Raw genomic sequence first — 24377 nt, forward strand, 5'->3', positions numbered from 1 at the left:
ATTGTTACGGAATTTACAAATGAACGTTTGTCCTTAAAAGACCATATCCGAATAACGGAAAAAATAAAACTGTTACATTTTTAGCATACGTATCCAAAATTTAATTAACAGCTGGTACCGAACAAAATATTTGGGAAAGTAAAGTTTTCCTATCAAATTATCAATGAAACGATTTCAAATCGATGCCATTTTGTTCATTTTTCATCTTTCAAACTTGTGAAAAAATAAAACAAATAAAGTAGCCTTTTGTCTAGTAGTTGTCATTTTATAATGAAAGATTGACTGTGTACAAAATGTTAAATTTTTCTACATACCAAGGATTTTCTACCCCAACAATAGATTACCTTTGCTGTATTTGACAAAATCTTTCGGGGTTTTGAGTCCTTAATGCTCTTCAACCTCGTACTTTATTTGTCCTTCCTAACATTTTTTATTTAAGCGTCACTGATGAGTCTTTTGTAGCTGTATGATGATTTTATTGTTGCTGTCTGCCGTATGATTTTCGTATATTACACTGTAATAACATGAACGTGGTGTGTTGCTCTTTAAAATTCATTCTACATTTTAATACGCCGTTTCAAGTGTAGGTATCTCTGCGGTACGGGTTTTACTCATTATCAAAGCCGTAAAAAAGGGTGAAGGATTTAAAAAGAAGAATAAAAAACCCATCAGTCGTAGAAAGACATAAACATACTGATGTATCCAACAATTGCAGAGCTAAATTAACCTCTGAAGCATCACGATTGTATTTCTAAAATGTCCAGACACCACTACTCCTGGAAAAACGAATCAAGCGAAACTCATACTCGATGTGTAACTTCGTATGATATGATTTAGAAAACCAAATAATACACTCAACAGATTCAGGAAAGTCAAAAAGAAAACGAACTGCAAATATATAAAAACAACTCTTTATGCCCAAGGATCACAACCTCCGCACAATATAAACGATTCTCAAACTCTAACTGTTACTTTTAGAGATATGACTATATACCAAAGCTCTAAATTATCCGTTTTGTTATAGCTTCATATATATTGTTATGTTTGGGATGTATGAACACATACAACGTAGGATAAGTAGATACATTCAGGAAGTACAAATACACAATTACGTAAAAACCTTAAGGTAACAGAAAAAACAACAAATTATAAGACGCTATTTTGCATCAGTCAGATTAAATGATAAGGTTATTTGTGAAAAACCTGCAGAACAATACCTATTGATTTCCATGTATATTGTTAATTAATATTCATGTTGTATTCTCAAATTGGTAATGCTATTACTATAGTCTATAGTCTCCTCAAGTTATGAGGCTATACACAGTTACTCCTCTTTTATTCAAGCAGATAGTTTTATCCTAAACCAGAACAAAAATGTGTCGTTCATTGAGAAAAAAGTAAAATCACAAAAATACTGAACTCCGAGGAAATTCAAAAAGGAAAGTCCCTAATCAAATGGCAAAATCAAAAGCTCAAACGCATAAAACGAATGAATAACAACTGTCATATTCCTGACTTGGTACAGGCATTTTCGTATGTAGAAAATGGTGGATTGAACCAGGTTTTATAGCTAGTTAAACCTCTCACTTGTATGACAGTCGCATCAAATTCCATTATATTGACAACGATGCGTGAACAAAACAAACAGACACAATAGATAAAAATGTCAAAAAAAGAGAAACGGGTGTTCTTATGTTTTATAAGTGTACATGTAGCACGAACTTCGTTTTATCAGCTGTTGCAATTGAATGGACTCTGTCAACACTACTGCTGTTCAATGATGTTATCTAGCTAATATAAAGAACAATGATATTTATTTTTATACCCAATTGATTGTATTATTACCTTTATGAATCATCCACTGTGAGTTTAAATAAATCCCACCAACCCAACCTCTGTATTCTCCGTCAACTAAATATTGTATACTGTCCTCAGAAGCAAGGCTACAGTAACTAAAGCTCTCTAGCCAAGTCATTCTGCCGGAACTTATTGTCATGTAATGGCCTGAAATAATTTTTTAAAAAAGGAACTGTCTTTAGCAAAATATTCCTTTATTTATTACATTATGACTACGAACAAATATATAATGCGAATATTAAGCTCTTTTATTTTAGTTAAGTCTACTTCGTCAAAATTTCCCCATTACACCACTTTATTTTTACAATCGTAAAAAATGGAAGGCATTGTAGTGATGACGCGCTGTTAATTAAGCTCTTGGAACCGATAAATTTATCAACATAGCATCATTATCATGATTATGATCCTTATATGACAGTTGTATTTTAAAAGACAAATGTATCCATTAGCTATTGAGAATCATTTAACGTACTTTTATGCATTTAGTTAACTTAAAACTATTGTCTGGTCAGTTGTCAAGGGGAATTTTCGAAAGTTCAAAAACATTTAAAAAAATTCGAATTAAATATTACGTGGAATGGCAGATTAAAAATGTTCAGAGGTTGAAGACAAATAACCCTAGATCACACACACAAAAAAAAAAAATTTTTTTGAAGATATGCATTTTTAAGATCCACTTGTAAAGTCTGTTGTCAGGTACTTTTAGTAAAAATTTGTTATTCAAAGAAATCTAGTCTGTTGTTATGACTCATAAGACATGTATTAAACTTGACCCATATATTTCATTTTAGTACTGTGAATTTTTAATGTTATTATATCAACCTATCGCCTAAATATATAAAAAAAAATTGAATCTGAAGCGAGATTATGTATCAATTTTTTTTGCTTCATACGTTTTCTAGACAAAATAGTCAACTCAAACACGCCTGAACATAAAAAGGTGTACTCAACTTTCTCTTTTTATTGAAATTATAGCCCATTTTAAGAATTTTTTCACACAAAAAAATATATCGTCGGGGGTCAGAGATGAAAAATAATGCTTTAAAAAGATCAATCTTTTATCTTTCTGTGGAATTTTTCGGCGGAATTTATGATTATGCACAAAAAAGATCCACATGTATTTGCACCTACCATAATCGACTGTTTGGTGAAAATTTGTCTCTAATTTACAAGTTTACAAATATCTTGAAACTCCGTACTATAATTTAAGTAAAAACACGTATATCAGATGCATAACATACTAAATGATGCACCATCATTAAACTGATAAAACCCATAGAAACAGATGTAACCAATTCAAATATACCAACTTGGTCTTGTTTGCCTTCTCTAATAAATAGTTCCATTTCTTTTGTTTAATTTCAACTGGGTATCCACCTGATTAAACTCACAACATGGATATTGCATTTGAAATTCTAGACAAACGATTGTATATAATGTTCCTCTCGTCATCATAAGATACCATTCACACTTGCGTCATAAAAGCGTTTATTTTAATTTTGCCATGACTGTTAATTTCGACAGTTTTCCCCATTTTTATTTGATTTTCTGGTGTATTTTTACAACCAGAATTCAAATGTAAAATCTATAAAAACAAACATTTGGAGTAGTCAGTAACATACACTTCGCCTTAAGTGATCGTTTAACAATTCATCTCGTTGCAACTAATTATATATTTTTAAAAGGGCATTAGAAGACAAATTTCACCGATTTGACTCAAATTCCTATATTCGATTGATAACAAACAAAAAAACAAATACTAAAATTGCAAAAAGTGAAAAAGAAAATTTTTACAATGAATATACTCGTTGTTATATATCTGTATTTCGTGTGTTTTGTATGCTAGAAGCCATCTTATTAACCATCGAGATGACAGCCGAAGACTGTCGACGATTCTTATGACCTGTTCTTAACATCGGCATAACTATAAATACACAACCGAGCGTGTGCAATCGTATAATGACGCTTTTTATAGGTCCCTTTGATTTCATGTCATTGAAATATGTTAAGAATCGTTTAACCGTAGGAAATTTTTTTTTTGCTTGCAAAATCAGTCAACGTACCAGATTTTCCCAGTGGCTTCTCTTGTTTACTTTCCGATGTTGTCCTTCTTTTCTTTTAATAACTGACCATCCTTAGCACATGCGTAATTTAGGGTTAAATTGAAGGTCACATGAAAATGGTTTAAATGAGGTTGAATAATTGAATTTCAAGCCAATATTACATTAGCGATATTTTGCAGCTTATTTTGACAAAATAAAACTTAAGTGATTGTTACAAGCAAAAGCTTATTTCACAATTATGCTTCAATAAATGTTTGAAACCAAAAACATCGTATTTTTATTTTGTTATTTCAATTGTAGCTAATGCCCTTAAAAATGTATTGCAATTACCTGCTTTTACTTTCCAGGATAAGAAACCGAAGACAAATAAAACAGTCCAAATAATTTTTAATTCCATATTTATGTTTCACATCATTTCGATATAGAGACACATGTCCTGTCACTTAATTGATCAATATTACAATACTATCCTGTTAATTGGTACAATTAATATTGTCAAGTTATTTCTATTGATAATGAACCAATAGGCTCTGCATTACTATTTGAAATAGATTTTAGAAAAAAAAAAATTTTTAATTAGTGTTTATCGCGGAAATGAAAATAAAGTACAAGGGTAAAACGCTCAAACATAATCTGATAACACTTAAGAAAAATTAATTTGTACAAAAATAAACATGAAACAAAACATGTCCTCCCATCTACTTCCCTTCCATCATAAAGGCCTATTAAAACCAATGTCTGCGGAGAGAAAAAAAAATGTAAGGCTGCGAGTTGCCAGCCGGGAAAGGCAGACGGAGCGGAGCGGATGCCCTGCAGACCAGGGGGATAAAAATTAAAAGGCACCGGGTTTCCACTTATGGGGAAAAATTGTAAACGTTATTTGATTTAGATGAAAAGACCAAACTGCAGTGCATTTTCAATTGTTCGATTCATTTCATCATTTCAATTCATTATGCTACCCCATAAAATATAATTCTTTAACCTTCTTCGTCCGATTTATTTTCATTCAAATGCTTTTTTCTTTCATGGAAGTTATATGATTTTATGGACAATGATTTTAACTTTGATATTGCCTTTTGCGTTTCATACTTGATTGTACATATTCATTGTATATGCTATTAGATGCATTTGTCAATACCCCACCTGAAAGTGCCGCCGTTGTATAGGAGTTGTTTGAAACAAATATTACATCCTATTATATAAATTATGATTGGACTATTCCTTTATTCAAATCAAATTAATATTTAGTTTATTAATTACGTAATTCCTCAACACAGAACGGACTGGGAAAACGCACTAGGATATGTTTATTTGCCATGAACATATTGGGTTTATTTTCTTGGAACATGTACTTTCGGAAATCGGTTTTCATTTTTAAACCTGTACTTTAGAAGTCATAGTAGATTTTGATTTGTTATCTTATATTTTGTATGAATAACAAAGAAAGGTAAGGTGTAAACGTCAAACAAAATTACAAAATGGACTAAAAGATATTTGACGAAAAAGATAGATTCAAGACGCTGGGTTTCTTAAAAGAACGAACACTTTAATTCAAGGTGTAGTAAATAAATTAAATTAACAAAATAACAAGATGATAACTAAAATGAGTAATAAAGACCAACCAATTAGTATTTTCAATGATACTATGAAAGTACTTAGTCAAACTACACATAACATTGAAGGACAAACTATAGCTCACTAAACCTTACGACAGTCTTGATTGTTCTGCAGTCAAAACATTAATCAATTCACACCATATAAACACATTGGAATATGAATAATTTGAATCAAATGAAAATATATAGAATATTTCTCTTACCTTGTAAATGCACGAAAAGGTAATTTATGTCTTGTAGGAAATGCACACATATAGTCAATAAAAGAAAAGTACTTCATTTGTGACTTGAACATATGAAAGTAAATAGCCTATCATTTGAAAAGGAAACATATATCTCCGGGATATACAAGGCTCTGTTGACGGTCAAGTTGTACATCTTTTCACAAAGAATATCAGAGACTTCTAATTAACGAATTGTTTAGATATAATAGAAAACTTCACAATGATAAATGGCCGAAAATTCCAATTATTATCTCTATGGAATTCTTCTATTGTTACAGGAAGACGAACAAGAGGTTTCGGCTGTACAATATCACATTAAGACACAAGAATCCATGTTGAAGACCGTACTTTGACCTTTAATGGTTTACTTTTACAAATAGTGACTTGGATGGAGAGTTGTCTCATTGGCACTCATACCACATCTTCTTATATCTACAACTATTTATAACATAAACTTATTTCAGCATATAACAACACTTGTATCGGCAATGGAGGAATATAAAAGAAGAATAGGGGATAAAAATCGTCAGTATGGTACACGATTACCAGATTTAAACAGAGAATACTCCCAATTTAAAATACAAACTAATAATGATATTGATTTTTAATCGTATTAGAGTTCCTATCAGATTTATATAAAAAAAATGAATTTATAGTAAAATCTGTACAGTGTATTTTTTGTATTTTGTATATTATAAAGTATTGAAAGCGGCATTATATTATCATTTATTTTGTGTTTTATACTTAGCAATTTTTGGGTTGTATCGATAAACGGTATATGTATTTTCAAATCCTATGCAGAACAATGGTGCCAACTTTTTCTTTAAAATATGCCAGGAAAATTTCAAATACACTAGTCTATTGGAATCTGATTCTTCAAAATATGCTAAGAGTGTGTTCAATATTTCAAATTTAACATGTTTCGTAGAATTTTGCATCAAAGAAATATAATGCAGTTAAAGTATTTCTGAAAGACAATACGGCAGAGCTTTGCTTTCGATATATTATCAATTTTGGTTTAGAATGTCCATCCTTTTCATTTTGACGATATCTACTTAAAGTTTACCGAATTCTTACATAGTTTCCGTTTTATGTCATCTGTACGCATTTATAACTTCATAACATGTTTAGAAATACACTACAATGTTGCTAGATTCTCAGTATAAGTACACACATATTCAGCTGTTATACCGTGATTTTGTTTAAATGACCCTTGCGTGAATGAATTTCATGTGAACCTAGTACGACCTCTTTTCTTTTATATAAACTCGTGTGCAATGATTTTTGTTGATATGCATTCCTCTATATAATTCTTCTTTCCGACAACTACTATACTGAACAAAGACACGTAGTGGTTTATGTTTTGTATACTAAATTGTATAACTGGTACCTGAAAATATGTATGTGCCATTTCACAAGCGTTGAAACTCAGCAAATCTGAACAAAATGGTTAAATAAAAAATAAAAAAACCACAGTGTTATAGGACCATAATGTTTACTCTATAGATGTACTTCATGTTACATGTATGCGTCGTTGGGTTACTGTATTGTTGGCGTTAATTCGAAAATTATTATAATTGTAGAAATCGGAACAAAATGGGTAAATAAAAAATTAAAAAAACCACAGTGTTATAGGACCATAATGTTTACTCTATAGATGTACTTCATGTTACATGTATGCGTCGTTGGGTTACTGTATTGTTGGCGTTAATTCGAAAATTATTATAATTATAGAAATGCAAATGCCATACACATTCAAAATACTTCAGTGCCATTTTCAATATCCATACATACCGACTGCTATAGACACCTTGAATTTATGTAATTCTTAATAATTTGTTGAGAAGAATTAATTAAACGTATGCTATAACGATTGACACTGGTGAAAAGATAAGTGAATACTAGTATGAAGTAAAGGAAATTATTGTTATCTTTTAAATTGAGTGACCTATCTTGCTGACAAATTTTTAATTCAATTTTATTTTTTGACAGTCTTTTTGTGTGTTTGTTGGATTGATGTACAGTTGACGTATACCACTCTTCTCTTTTTATTCATATGAAACGGAAGGCTTATTCCATCAACATAGAACATAACCAGCTCCTCTCGAGACATTTGTTTCTTTGCTTTTTCGTAATTTCATTCCTTGTTTTTGTATTTTTGTATCTTTCTTTTTTATATGCATATTTTTATGTTTCCTTAATTATTTTGTTTTTCCACAATAACGAAACAAACAAAACATTTTTTTTCCAATTTAGGAACACGTCAATAATCTGAGGACAATTTAATTTTCTTTCATAATCAATCTTGTTAAACGATTGCCATTTTCCTTCATCAGATCAAAGAGGAATAACTCTCTTAAACGTTTGCACAAGGATAATAGTTGCGCTCAGAGGTAACCTTACCAGCAACTGTTAAAAATGTCTCTCTACGCGACAAAAAATAGTACATTATTTTCGGTTGAAAGTGAAAGTAGGTTACTAAGTCGGTAAACAGTTATTCAGTGAAGCAATACAATATGAATATGAGTTTTCTGCGGGGTTCATATTTAAAAGGACACTGGTATAAGAGATTCAAAAAGTAAAACAAAGATATTTTACGCAAACAATCAATGATTCACTCAAAACCATAAATTGATTGAAAATGAAAATAAGTTATACTTAATTCTTATAAATGTAGATATTGACACGGTTTCGTCTTCAGAAAATGAATGGGCTGGCCATTGTATGTATTGCATTGTCAGGACATATCAATGTAAAATTTAAACCCACACATATATTGGTGTTGGTTACCTCTGGTCATCGTACACCGATATTGGTTTTGGTTACCACTGGTCACCCTACAGAGAAATCGGCTTTGGTTACATCTGGTCACCCTACACAGATATTGGCTTTGGTTACCTCTGGTCACTCTACAAATGTATTCTATTTGGTTACCTCTTGTCATCCTATACAGATTTTGAGTGTGGTTAACTTTAGACACCTTACATAGATCTGGACGTTGGGTACCTCTGGTCACCTTACCCATATATTGGCTTTGGTAACCTCTGGTCATTACATACATATATTGACTTTGGTTATCTGTGGTCACCCTACACAGATATTGACTTTGGTAACCTTCTGACCACCCTACACAGATATTGGCTTTGGTAATCTGGTCCCACTACACAGATGTTGACTTTGGATATCTATGGTTAACCTACACAAAATGTCTTTTGTTACCTCTGGTCACCCTACACAGATTGTCTTTGGTTACCTCTGGTCACCCTACGCAGATATTGACTTTGGTTACCTCTGGTCACGCTATACAGATATTGGTGTTGGTTACCTCTTGACACCCTACAGAGATATTTGATTTGGCTACCTCTTTTCGTGCTGCACATATACTGGCTTTAATTAGATACTGACTTTGGTAACCTATAGTCACCCAACCCAGATATTGGCTTTTGTTGCCTCTTGCCGACCTACAGAAATATTGACCTTGATGACCTCTGGTCACCTTACACAGATATTGGCTTTGGTTACCTGTGGTCACCTTACACCGATATTGGCTTTGGTAATCTCTGGTCACCTTACACATATATAAGCGTTGGTTACCTCTGGTCACCTTACACAGATATAAGCATTGGTTACCTCTTGTCACCTTAAAAAGCTATATACTTTTGATACCTCTTGTAGTTACCTTATAAAGATATTGACTTTGGTTAGCTCTGGTCACCTTACACAGATATTGGCTTTGGTTACCTCTGGTCACCTTACACAGATATAAGCTTTGGTTTTCTCTGGTCACCTAACACAGATATTGGCTTTGGTTACCTCTGGTCACCTTACACAGATATTGGCTTTGGTTACCTCTGATCACCCTACTTAGATATTAATGATGATGGTTAGCTCGGGTCACCCTACTTAGGTATTAATGATGATGGTAACCTCTGGACACCCTATATAAATATTGGCTTAGGTTACCTCTGGTCACCTTACACAGATAAAGACTTTGGTTACCTCTGGTCACCTTATGAAGATATTGACTTTGGTTACCTCTGGTCACCTCATGAAGATATTGACTTTGGTTACCTCTGGTCACCTTACACATATATTGGCTTTGGTTACCTCTGGTCACCTTATAAAGCTACAGACTTTTGATAACTCTTGTAACATTATAAACATATTGACTTTGGCTACATCTGGTCACCTTACACATATATTGGCTTTGGTTACATCTGGTCACCTAATAAAGCTATAGACTTTTGATACCTCTTGTAACCTTATAAAAATATTGACTTTGGTACCTCTGGTCACCTTACACAGACATTGGCTATGGTTACCTCTGGTCATCCTTTTAGATATTAATGATGATGGTTATCTCTGGTCATCCTACTTAGATATTAATGATGATGGTTACCTCTGGTCACCCTATACAGATATTGGCTTTGGTTACCTCTGGTCATCTCACACAGATATTGTCTTTGGTTACCTCTTGTCACCTTATAAAGATATTGACTTTGGTTACCTCTGGTCACCTATACAGATATTGGCTTTGGTTACCCCTGGTCACCTCATAAAGCTATATACTTTCCTTTTGTCACTTTACACAGATATTGGCTTTGGTTACTTCTGGTCACCTCACACAGATATACGCTTTGGTTTTCTCTGGTCACCTTACACAGATATTGGCTTTGGTTACCTGTGGTCACCGTACTTAGATATTAATGATGATGGTTACCTCTGGTCATCCTATAAAGATATTGGCTTTGGTTACCTCTGGTCACCTTACACAGATATTGGCTTTGGTTACCTCTGGGCACCTTAAAACGATATTGACTTTGGTTAGCTCTGGTCACCTTACACAGATATTGGCTTTGGTTACCTCTGGTCACCTTACACAGACATAAGCTGTGGTTTTCTTTGGTCACCTTTCACAGATATTTGCTTTGGTTACCTCTGGTCACCTTACACAGATATTGGCTTTGGTTACCTCTGGTCTCCGTATAGTGCTATAGATACCCCTTATAACCTTGTAAAAATATTGACTTTTGTTACCTCTGGTCTACTTACACAGATATTGTCTTTGGTTACCTCTGGTCACTTTACACAGATATAAGCTTTGGTTTTCTCTGGTCACCTTATAAAGCTATAGATTCTGGTTTCCTATGGTGACCCTACACTGAAATAGACTTTGGTTACCTCTGGTCACCCTAAACAGATAGTGGCTTTGGTTACTTTTGACCACTCTACACAAATATTGGTTTTTGCAACCTCTTGTTCCCTTCAAAGATTTGGGTTTGATTACTTCTGGTCACCCTAACCATATATTTGCCTTGATTACCTCTGGTCACTCTACACATATTGTCTCTGGTCACTTGGTATAAATCCTTATCGCTTGAAATCCTTCATATATCGACTTTGGTTACCACTGGTGACCGTACACAGATATTGAATTTGATTATCTGTGCGACTTACATTGATGTCATATATATATCATGTAGTTTGACTTAAGATAATACTTTTGTTACCTTTCATCGACTTAAATAGATATAAACTTTGGTAACCTCTCGTCTTCTAACATAGATACTTTCCTTGTTCATATTTTGTCTTGACTTTGGTTATATTTGGTCTTTACTTAGGTTTTCTTAGGTTACCTGCGGCTACCCTTGATCACCTGACATATGTACAGGCTTTCTTTTTCTCTGTTCACTTTGCACAAATACATACTTAAAAAAGAGGGACGAAAGATACCAGAGGGACAGTCAAACTGGGGGTGATCTCAGGTGCTCCGGAAGGGTAAGCAGATCCTGCTCCACATGTGGCACCCGTCGTGTTTCTTATGTTATTACAAATCCGGTAAATAGTCTAAGTCGGTAGGTCACATTCGTGAAAAGGGAAGGGTATTGTAGTTACGACATCAGAAACATATCCGATATCATCTGTGAAACGGTTATTTCATAACGGTCAACCAACTCGGTATGGCGTCAGTAACATTTACGAAGGGATGATTTCAACTTCACCATTTGGAACTCTTGTGAGCAGCAATCCTCTATCAAGGAAATCATGATAGGAAATACAAGCCCGGGAATATCGTATCAATTGGGAGATATATACTCCGTGTGCAGGCGCTGCTGATATGTTGCTACATAGAAATGGAAAGTTCGCAATTGGGAAGCTGAAATCATCTCTTTTGTCGTAAAGTTTTGTTTTCAACCGACCCTCATTGTCAATTTCTAGATGTAAGTCAAGATATGAGGCAGACTTAACTGTATCTGTAGTATCCTTTATCTCTAGTTCGATGGGATAGATTCGTTCAACATAGTCACCGAATTTTGTATTATTTAGTGAGAGAACATTATCTATATAGCGGAACGTAAAGTTAAAGGATACTGCTAACTTCTTATATTCCTTCCTAAGAAGTTCCTGTATGAAATCAGCCTCATAATAATAAAGAAACAAGTCGGCAGGAAGAGGGGCACAAATGGTTCCCATTGGAATTCTTACAATCTGTTGAAAAACACATCCTCCAAACATAACAAATATGTTGTCAATCAAGAAATCAAGCATCTTGATAATCAGAGAATAATTTCAGAGAATTTTTTGTTTGAATCAGAGTGATTCTTTACAAAGTAGGATTTATCCCTCCCCAAGACAAGATACTTGTATCTACGTTCGCCATTCTTTTTAATGAAACAAAGTAATACAAACACTTTAAATTTGTCTTTTAGTTTGGAATGGGGAATACTTGTGTAAAGTGTAGAAAAGTCAAATGTTTTAATACTATTGCAAGATGAGAGAGTCTTAGATTGTATGTACTCTAAAAGATCTTTGGAATTTTTTAGTATCCACATCTGATTCACGCCACCCCTAGAATAGGAAGTTTCACAATAACTTTGGAGCCCGGCTTTGATTGCTGATAAAATAGATGTTAATAATTTAGAAAGAGGTTTCGTGGAGCACTTGGAAGACCCAGCAATATACCGTTGTTTGTAAGGACACTTATGTAGTTTAGGTATCCAATACAGTGATGGAAGATCCAGTTCTTCATCTTAGGTTGAAATTCCAAAGGAACATAGAACAGACCTATGATTACCTAGGATTTCCTCTTTGGTAAGTGTCGTGAGGGTATATGTTGAGTTTCCAAGTGAATTGTCAATACCTAATTCATTTATCAAGCAGTTTATGTAATGATATTCACACACAAAAACGATGTTGTTTGGGGCTTTATCTGCGGGGACAACAACATATTAGTCATGGAGGTAGGACAAGTATTTTGCAACATTTGGGTCTTTAAAAATTGACGTAGCGTGGATATTGATAGACCCATTTAGTTTCTTAATTCGGATTTGTATCAATGACCTCACAGCCTTAATCCATTCGGAATGAGTATCTACGTCTTCTTTCTCGCGTTAAGTTACGTTTGGTCTTGACATTTGTTACCTCTTATCATCTGACATGCATACAGACTTTGGTTACCTGTGGTAAACTTAAACAGATACATGTACATGTTTTGGTATTCTGGTCACATTAGACAGATAACTCTGATCACTAAATTCTATGCACCTTTGAGATTTATTTAAACCTGCTCAATAGTTATAACTATCCACTTTATTGAGGCTATGTCTGTAGTGTTAGCCCTGGTTGGTTAACGGAAATATATTCCTTAAGGCTTTTCATGGTTACTTCAGTTATTTGCAATTACTAAGGATAATGATTTGTATTGTTGCAGATTCAAAAGTGTGTAAAAAAGTATCATATTTCAATAAATCGAAAATTATTACTGTTATTTTTTTTCCCTTTTTATTCATTTTCAAATTGATAAAATATGATTTTTATGAAATTCATGCTCAAACTTTATATTTCACAACGATTTTTAGCATTTGATACTATTACTCCATAGGAATGTAATTACGTTTTATAAGTTAGCAAACTAGTATATTATCAAACGGAGCTTGTACATGGTTGGAATAAAAAAATGACGAGCATGATCAAAGTATATATAAGTAAATTGAAACGAAGTAAATCTAACCAAATTACCCATATTGTCAATTTGATAAAACCCAAATTTGATACAAAGGAGAAAGTTGCTGAAAGTGTTTAACAATTAATAACTATCATATTAAAGAATTTCAACAGAAAAAACAATACTCATTATTTATGTTTTAGCCACGTTTGTTGATGACTTTGCTTTGTTCACACCATCCGTATGGGCTGAAACCCCATCTACCGCAAGACGTACCAATAATAGAGCAGAGGCATTCAACAAGAATTACAATGAACTGTTTTATGCTTCTAATCCTTTAATGTTTGTGTTTTTGGACAATATAGTGAAGCTACAAGCTACTTCATACATTTGCCGTTCAAAAGTATGAGACATATGCAGAAGAAGAACTCAGTGTAAACTGCCGGTCCAAAGCCCAAATAAAGGAAGAGGGAAATCATTTTTCTTTTAATTGGCGCAATCGTATATTTAATTTTTGGCGCAAATGATACTATGTAATTTAAAAACAGGTGGCGCAAACGTAGCATTGGAGAAAAAAAGGATGATTTTTTGTGCTAACGGATTTCTCCCTTAACCATGCAAGTTTTCATACGACATTAAACCCATTATAGATTTTTTTTAAATAAAGTTATGACAATTATAATATTTTGATATCAAAATGTCTACATGTATATGTATTTGTTTTGTTTTTCTTAAATCAATAAAACAGATGTTTAATGAGATGGTGAAGTTGATCTTTCAGTTGAGCATGGGGAATAGTAGTGTAATGTGTAGAAAACTCAAAGGTCTTAATGTTGCTGCATAATTGCAGAGATTGTGATCCAAGATTTAGCAGTAGAACTTTGGATTTTTTAGAATCCACATCTGATTGACACCACTGTTTGAATATATTTCTTCATAATATTTTTGAAGGACATCTTTTACTGTAGAAAGAAAAGTAGTGTAAAATGTGTTATGATAACTGTGTGGAAAACGAAATTCAATTTATCATAAACTGTAACTTTTACAACAATCTACGAGTTCAACATTTCTCACAAATTGAAAATTTATGTATACTACCAAAAGATAAATATTAACTATGTCAACATCCGGGAAAAACTGCTAAATATCTATTGCAATCTTTCAGTAAGAGAAAAAACTTTTTATATGAAAATCTTCGATAAAATTTATTTATTTTGTTCGTCGTACCATTGACATTAATGTTTAAAGTGACTTATAGACCCAAAGGGTCGGGTGTTCTAATTGTTGCTTTTATATTTCACTGTATTATATAATATTTTGTGAAAAACACATGTCACTATAATAAATAATTTACTTACTTACTTACTAGTAGTCAACACTTTAGAAAGATGTTTAGTCGAACATCTTGATGATCCAGCTATGTATCGTTCTTTATACGGAGTTTAATGAAGTTTTGGTATCCAGTATAATGACGATAGATTTTCGTCGTTTTCTTTGATGTTAATACCAAATGAAATAAGGACAGATTTGTGATTTTGTAAAATTTCATCCTTTGTAAATAAAGTTGAAGAATATGTAGGATTGCCAGTTGTGCTGTTTATTCCAAGCTCTTTTGTGATTTATTGCAAATAATGGTTTTTACACACGAAGACAATATTATTGGAGACTTTATCTGCTGGAACTAGGACATATTTGTCATGCAAAGAGGATAAAGCATTCACAACCTCCGGGTTCTTGAATGGGTTAGAAACCCTTGTGCTCATAGTACATCGTATTTTCTGAATGCATGATCGAATAGCTTTGATCCATTCAGACAAAGTGTCCAGTTTTGGTTCGTCTGGTTCGCGCTTTACCTATTTTCTAGCACAGTCTTCAACTGCATCCATCAGTAACCTGAAGTTCTTTTTCCAGTTGATGGGCTGGAGAATTCTATATTTTGTTCCCTTGGCTAACATCTTTCTTAGTTGTTCATTGATAACGATGCCAAGGTCGCCAATAATAACATTACCAGCTGGACTATAATTGTATTTTGATGATGCACATGAGCAATCCGGGGGTTTGGATTTCACATCTTTGAGGTTAATGACCTCTAAAACCCTCTTATGGTTGAAAATCTTGGATGCAATAGACTTGGTGTAAGTATATGAAATTACAGTTGTAGCTTTATTTTTGAAGTAATCAGGTACAGTTTTTTTGTACAGATTTCTGGTGGAAAATATTGCTAATATTGATAACATCTCTTTTTCGCATTTTTTGGAAGTAGTTGATACGGGTTTGAATAGTCTATGGTTAGCAATGTCCATGATTATTGCAACTAATCTATACAAAACAGAATTAGAATCAATAACGGAAATATTTTGGTCCTTTTGAAATAGTAAATAAAGTTTAGATGTTAGTATATCACAGGTTTTACAATTTTTACGGTTACATTTTGAAATAGAGCAATATTGTCAGCTATCATTGAAATATATAATATCTGAAAGTTGAACAGTACATGACCGAATATAAACAAACTTGTCTGATTTTTTATAGTACAACGAGGAATCAGAAGACTGCACATGTGTCGTTTTTATTACATCCTTTAAGATGATCCTGGGGACACCTGACAAAACTTGATCTTAAAAAACGTTGATATTCTCAGCTACAATATGACAACATTCTCTTACAAGATCAAGATCATCCATCTTAACCATACTACTTATGAGAATGATCATACAAACATTTAAAGCATCCAGTTAAGGTTAACCTAAAACCTTTAAATAAATATCAACCATGTTAGTAGGTTCCTTGGCAAACAAGAAGTAGGTCACATCACCAAATTTAGTTTCTATGGTAAAATATTCAAAGATGTAAACGTAAATAAGGAACATCGTTCTTGTGCCCCAAAGCACTAATTGCAACAGATGATAATAAACCATGAAATTGAAAATGTTTACAAAAAAGGTATATAACAGAAATACCGACATCCAAGAAAAGTCCAAACAGAGGGGACGTCCATAAGCAACTTGCAAAACCAAAACGCTCGAACTTATCAATAAACAGAATGACTGTAAAACAAATGTCATCTTCCTGACTTGGTACAGGCATTCTCTTTGCAGAACATGGTGGGTTAAATCTGGTTTTATATCTTGCTAAACCTCCCACTTGTATGACAGCCGCATTAAATTCCATTAAATTAAATGTGAGCAAAACAAAAAGACAAAAAAGTGACAGTAATTGGGATAGAAAATCAACTTAGTGAAAACATTACAAATACAAATACAAATACCAATATAAATATTTATGTAAGGTAACTAGATTTTACCGAAGCCAATATCAGTGTACGGTAACCAGAGGTAACCAAAGATAATCTCTGTAGGGTGACCAGATCAGAGGTAACCAAAGCCAATATCTGTGTAGGGTAACCAGGGGTAACCAAAGCAAATATATTTATAGGGTGACCAGAGGTAACAAAAGCCAATATCTGTATAGGGTGACCAGAGGTAACCAAAGCCAATATCTGTGTAGGGTGACCAGAGGTAACCAAAGCCAAAATCTATGTCAATTGATCAGATTTTATCAAAGCCAATATTTGTGTAGGGTAACCAGTGGTAACCAAAAATAATCTGTGTAAGGTGACCAGAGGTAACCAAAGCCAATATATGTGTAGGGTGACCAGAGGTAACCAAAGCCAATATATGTGTAGGGTGCCCAGAGGTAACAAAATCAAATATCTGTGTAGGGTGACCAGAGCTAACCAAAGCCAATATCTGTGTAGGGTGACCAGAGGTAACCAAAGCCAATGTATGTGTAGGGTGACCAGATGTTATCAAAGTCAATGTCTGTGTATGGTGACCAGAGGAAACTAAAGGCAGTATTTGTGTAAGTTGACCAGAGGTAACCAAAGCCAAAATATATATAAAGTGACCAGATTTTATCAAAGCCAATATTTGTGTAGGGTAACCAGAGGTAACCAGAGGTAACCAAAAATAATTTGTGAAGGGTGACGAAAGGTAAGCAAAGCCAATATCTGTGTGAGGTGACCAGAGGTAACCAAAGCCAATATCTGTGTAGGGGACCAGAGGTAACCAGAGCCAAAATCTATGTAAAGTGACCAGATTGTATCAAAGCCAATATTTATGTAGGGTAACCAGAGGTAACTAAAGATAATCTGTGTAGGGTGAATAGAGGTTACCAAAGCCAATATCTGTGTGGGGTGACCAGAGGTAACCAAAGCCAATATCTGTGTGGGGTGACCAGAGGTAACCAAAGCCAAAGTCTGTGTATGGTGACCAGAGGTAACCAAAGACAATATCTGTAAAGGGTGACCAAATTTTATCAAAACCAATATTTGTGTAGGGTAACCTGCAGAGGTAACCAAAAATAATCTGTGTAGGGTGACCAGAGGTAACCAAAGATAACCTGTGTAGGGTGTGACCAGAGGTAACCAAAGCTTATATATGTGTAGGGTGACCAGAGGTAACCAAAGTAAAAAAACTATGAAAAGTGACCAGATTTTATCAAAGCCAATACTTGTGTATGGTGACCAGAGGTAACCAAAGACAATCCATGTAGGGTGACCAGAGGTAACCAAAGACAGTCTGTGTAGGATGACCAGAGACACAGATCATCCATTGTTCAAGCTATCTTTGAGAGCTATCTTAACATTATCAACTATATATATATATATATATATATAAGATTGGTGACCTTTTTTTTCTTAAAAATATTTTACATCTAGTTTTATTCTTGTGAGCATATCCTACTTGATGTGATTCAAGCATTACTGATAAGTATTGTGTAGACGAAACCCGTGTCTTGCCTTAAAAATTAAAAGCCTTGTATCCTTTAAGAGGGTGGTAAAGGGTTATGTTCGTTCAACGTGTTTAGTCATTTTTATTTCACGTGCATCCGTGAAAAAAGCTCTGTATTTACTGTGTTTAGTGAACCTGGTAAAACAATCAACGTGCAAATTAAGCAATTTTTTTTATTTTTCGTTCATCGTCAAATCGCAATTTCATTTCGCATTCGTTAGTGAACATCCCCCCCCCCCCTTTTTTTGACCACCAATCTTTAATAACTATCTTCAACAATTCGTACTTATAAACTTATATTCATGAAATTTCGGTTTAAGCAAATATCAAAGTTTAAAAGGTCATTCAGCAGTTCAGAATATTTAGTAATTTCAAGTCAAATAAATATGTTACCAACAAAAATGTATGAAACAAATATCTGTTGTAATAAACACATAGTTTTTGAATTACTAAATTTAACAACATTTTCAGTTATATTCATACCATAATGTAAATAGAAAGTAGAATTGTGTATTATTATTTTATATTATATATTGACTATTTTTGGAACCACACTATTACTACGCAGAAGAGCACTATTTATAGTGGTTGCTTCTGGGCACCTTTCAGCGCAACTATTATCCTTGTGCTAAACGTTTCCAGTTCGCGGAAACCGCGACGTCACAAACCGTTGACGGCATAATACTGCTGCGCTTGTATGTGCGCATAAACAATAGCTCAATGTGATACGAATAATATATCTTTATGTTGGAAATAGATTGCACGCTACAACCATAAGAGAATAAGATTGTTTTGGCGTACTGAACTATTCGATATCGGATGTATCTAACTTTCACTAGTTGTATATAAATCAATGGGATAGTTAACCAACAATGAAATTAAGCATAAAAACAATCTAGTTTTTGAATTATACAATTTTCGTTTAAACTGCAAAAAAAAATTAGTTTTTTTTTTTCAAATCAAACCAGTATAAATATTAAGGCTATCTTGTTGAAAAAATAGAATGGTTTTTAAATCCAAACGAATAATGTACAAATGTATGTCTATAAAATTGTCCTTAAAATGTTGTTAAATGGATTGAAGACAGGATGAATTGCGAGTCATGCGAAAACTTGATCATTTTTTTTTCCTGAAGACAACCTTCATTAGCCGAATGACAACATAAATGCAACGTTATCGTGATTATTGATAAAAAAAAATAGCCGAATCAAAATTTAAAAATAGACTTAATTTATTAGATTTTTTAATGAGTACTGAGCATTACATACATTGTAGCTGGATTATCTTATTGTTATCAACATAATGAAATACATTTTGTAACTAATTATGTTAAATCAATGGGCTACAAAATCTAACAAAATAATAGAAAATATTATAGCATGAAAATAACAGTAAATACTTCAAATAGTACACTGGCTCATCAAAATAGAGAATACAAGGTGATACTGATACCAATTGGCCTCTCAAATCTAATACATGTACATACGAAACAAGCACGTCCCAATTTTTTTTTCTCTAAATTTCACAATATATATAACTAAGAAGATGTGGTATGAGTGCCCATATATGCATTAAATGATACCTCCATATTTCAAACGTACGGTTGAGATACATAGTATCCGTACATGACCCGTAGCAAATTGGGAAACCTCTAATACGAGAACACAGAAGTCACCACAATCAAATCCTCAAATTCATTTTAGATATATAAACTAATAACTTTCTAGAACCTATAATAGGAATTTGACCTAATAAGGTAAAGCACTGTAACCCTAGTTAAAACTAGTTGGATGATAATTATAAAGTCTCTGAAGTGTCTGTTAGGTGTTGACACTCTGAAAGAATATTCCGAAAACCTTAACATCTAACTGACGAAGCAAATCAATTTACTAGCTAGTACTGTTAAATGTGTCGGTTCAAAATAAAGTCATTTCCATCATTATAATATTATAGAGACGGGTCATTATAACAATGTTATATTGTCCAAAGAGGAATACAATTAGTTCAGCACATTAATATATTAACGGTGATTTAAAATAGAATACTAAGAAAAACTAATTAAATGTTAAATGGAGGTTTGATAAAAGATAATGTGAAAACAGACTAATTCAAATAAACTAGCGTTGGTTGGCGATTTAATCCTGGTTTATATGCTTTGCGGTATTCACTCAAAACCAATCAGGGATCAAATAAACCCATGACTTTCAACACTCGATAATTTTACCTCCAGATATTCGAAACGTTATGTCTCCTAATTGAAAACTCTATATAATTAAGAAGGATAGAAGATATATATATATATTATAAAATATCTTAAATATTTACTTGACTATCAAACCTCGTGTATTTAAGGGAGAAATATACTTCAACGACGTGTAGGATGTGTCATTTTACTTCTACTCGTAATTGTTTGGATATGAGTAATAAAAGAGAGGCGACAAATACCAAAAGGACATTCAAAACTCTTAAGTCGAAGAAAAACTGACAATTCTTTGGAAAACAAATCATGACATTGAAAACTTTAATATAATTAGCCTCGATGTTGTATTTTGTATACTGTTGTTTTACTTTGTTGTTGTTTTTCGTTTTTTGACATGGCGTTGTCAGTTTGTCTTCGACGTATGAGTTTGAATGTCTCTTGGTATCTTCCGCCTTCCTTTTTTCGTCTCCAACTTGGCGGGTTTTTTTTTTTTTGTGTTCAAGTTTGGAAGTGAGAAATATCAACTTTCATCTGAGAAATGTTATATTTGGATGAAAACTTTCAACCGAATGCCATTACGAATATTTTGTACAATTGTCTTTTAAAATAATTTAAACAATGAACTAGAAATGGATATCGGCAACAGCTTCGAAAAAAATCAGGACTGTATAACCTAGAAATTGAAATTATTGGTTGTAATCAAATGATGGTTCGCACGTAAACCGCAGGAAAAGTTCTTATTGGTTACTTTATTTTATTTGTGTTAATGTAGGGAGAATTGGAATTCTAACATGTAAAGAACATTTGATTTATAGCTTAGTCCCTATTTGGGAGATCAAAACAACGTTCAAACGTTTAATCAGTTTTGAAAACGAAAAAATACTGTTTATTTTGATAAAGATCTTGTAATGATCATGCTTATGCACCGCCTACGACAGTAGAAGGGCATTATGTTTTCTGGTCTGTGCGGCCGTCCGTTAGTATGTCTGTTCCACATCAGGTTAAAGATTTGTATAAGGTAAGATGAATTTTAGTTTAAAGGTAGGTTTTAGTCATATTAACTTAAAACTTAGTACACATGGTTATTAGACGGGAACAGTGTAATATATATGTTTCTCTAATTTTTACCCGATTTATCCTTTTCCTGACCTGCTGCTTATTTTTATTTAATCAACGTGAAGTTCGTTTGATCTCAGTTATTCATTGGTCAAAATTCGAGTATGACGTCAAATTTTCTTGCTTTCCACTGAATTTCCTATTGTGACGTCATGAAAAAAGGCGATCATGTCTGATTACGTCATATAGAAAGAACAATTTTTTTGGCAGATCATTTGAAAAGAATGAATAAGTTTGCCTTCATATTGTATAAAAGTCATAAGAGAAACAGATTTTACCACCAAATCTCGTGTAATACGATACGTATCCACTCTCGACAATTAATTTTAAATATATAACTGTCTCGAGTGAAAAAATATCGTATCACACTCGATGTGTATTTCTATATTTCTCTTTTTTTTTATCTTTTTTAGTCTACCCGCGAGCGGTCGATTATTGTTTTATAAACAACGTGTGTATCTGTTGATCTCAGTTCTACATTGGTCAAAATTCAATAATGACTTAAAATTTTCTGGTTTTTGTTTTAATTTTCTATTGTGACGTCAGGAAAATGGCGACCATGTATGATGACGTCATAATAAACGAACACACCCTTTTACAGATCAAAATCAGAAGAGACAAAAAAATTCCACCACCGAATCTCGCGCAATACGATATTTCTTCACTCTCGACAGTTCTAAAAGCTAGGCATGCCTCGCGTATCACTAGATTATGTGATATATTCTATATTCAACTAGGGTATCGACCCAGATTTATCGGTTTACTGAACATAACAATGTCCTATAAGCACACATTCTGGTTATTCCTTTTTTGTACTGCACGTCGTTATAACGATTGTTGTCACGTTAACATTTACCAATAACTTTAACATAAATTATACTATTCATAGCTCTTCAGTGATGCTCGACGCCAAAACATTAAAAACTCTATACCTCAAATAAATGTTGAAGAGCTGATAAAAAAACTAAAAACAGGAACACAAGTCCCAGTAACGGAATAAGGGCCACGCAAGAGGGTGATATTTTTTTAATGTAATATAACTTCCAACATGCTTTATTTAAAATGATTTCTAACATTCATTAAGTTCAAATAATATCTAACATTCCTTAATCAAAAATGTTTGCAACATCCTTTAATCTAAAATAAGTTCCAACATTCCACAACTTAAAATGATTTCAAACATTCCTTAACTGAAAAAGATTCCAACATTTCGCAAATTGATTTAAAGTTGTTTTAAAAATTCATAACAGCAACTTTCAACAAAAATAATAGCCGTATTGTAATGTCAATATCAAAGTACTTGCTACGCAGCTGGCGATACCCTAGTGTATACTTGAAGTCCACAAGAAGAGTTGTCTAGTATACAGGATACATGTTATATAACGATTTTCACATCAGTGTCATTTTTTCTTTGTACAATACATTGAATTGAAAAAAATTTCAAGAATTTTTGAAATGAGACTAGAGTCATTCCAACGTGCATTCACTCTAATGATATCTTAAAAGTCGATAATGGAAAAGGAAATTGTGTAAGGGGTATCAAACTGTCACTAGTAAGCAGTCAGCTTTTCTGTTTATGGGCGTGTGGTAAGGTAATTCTTGAACGATGTTAACGAGATGGTCATACTTTTAAGACGTTGTTTTAAAACAAAAATAGTATATTAAGTATGATTTAATTGTGAATGTACCTGTAGACTCTTGATTTTCCAAATTACATTGATTTCGGCTTAGTTCTCCTTAAATGAAATCTAATTTACTACGGTATGCTGGCATGCCCTATAGATTGTTTTGGTATGTCATACATATATTTGGTGTGAATTATTTCAGTGTCACAATATGAAACATTTTGTCCTGCAGACTTGTTGTTTGTCCACGGGCCATGGACAAGATGTATTGACGAACGCATATTTTGTGCACGCTTTGCAACAACGATTTCAATTGCACTGTGTTGGCAGATGTTTTATCTAGATCTGGCTTCGGAAATGATAATGTTGACATAGACGTATCATATTCCGCCTCCAAGAACTTAGGTTTGATATCGTAGATCAAAGTCAAGATGTTGATAATTATTAGTCGCTTCATCATAAATTTGGCGTTCAAAACTATCTTGATCTTTTGCCTCATCATAAATTTTGCATTCAAGAATGCCTGTTTTTAGAGTCTTCAAATAATCCCATGGCTTCTCGTATGACCTGTTTTCATTTGCAGTATTCGGTTGTCGAGCGCCCAGCTCAAAATGATTCCCATTACTTTCTGAGTGAGCTTTCCCCCGTCTTCGCCTAAAGGAAATATATAATGGATTAAATGACACAGGAAACACGATTTTCAACATTGAATCATAAAAGGCAAACTTAACTGTACAACATTGAGACAATTGTTACTTTATATAAAGGTCCATTTAAACAATAGAAAGACTATGCATTATCTCAAAATATAAAACGTGTATATGCAAGGCTTAGAAACGGGTAGAAAAATCCGAGGCTATGCCGAGCAGTTATATCCTGTTTCAATCCGAGTACAAATAACAATTATATAATATTATTGGTCTCTTTGCACAGAAAAA

At 33.2% G+C, this 24377-nt stretch overlaps 1 protein-coding gene across 1 annotated transcript in view; it reads right to left on the minus strand.

The window, feature by feature from the left end:
- Positions 1-4362, minus strand: part of LOC127709100 (uncharacterized) — an 88158-nt gene extending 83796 nt beyond the window's left edge. Inside the window, exons 1-2 of the mRNA XM_052214448.1 lie at positions 4251-4362; positions 1846-2004 (exon numbers count right to left, since the gene is read on the minus strand). Of these exons, the coding sequence (XP_052070408.1) occupies positions 1846-2004; positions 4251-4317 (226 nt within the window). The 5' untranslated portion in view covers positions 4318-4362. The remainder of the gene's footprint in view (positions 1-1845; positions 2005-4250) is intronic.
- Between the last annotated feature and the right edge of the window lie 20015 nt (positions 4363-24377).

The sequence above is a fragment of the Mytilus californianus genome, unplaced genomic scaffold, assembly GCF_021869535.1.
Source record: "Mytilus californianus isolate M0D057914Y unplaced genomic scaffold, xbMytCali1.0.p SCAF_7, whole genome shotgun sequence".
Lineage (NCBI taxonomy): Eukaryota > Metazoa > Mollusca > Bivalvia > Mytilida > Mytilidae > Mytilus > Mytilus californianus.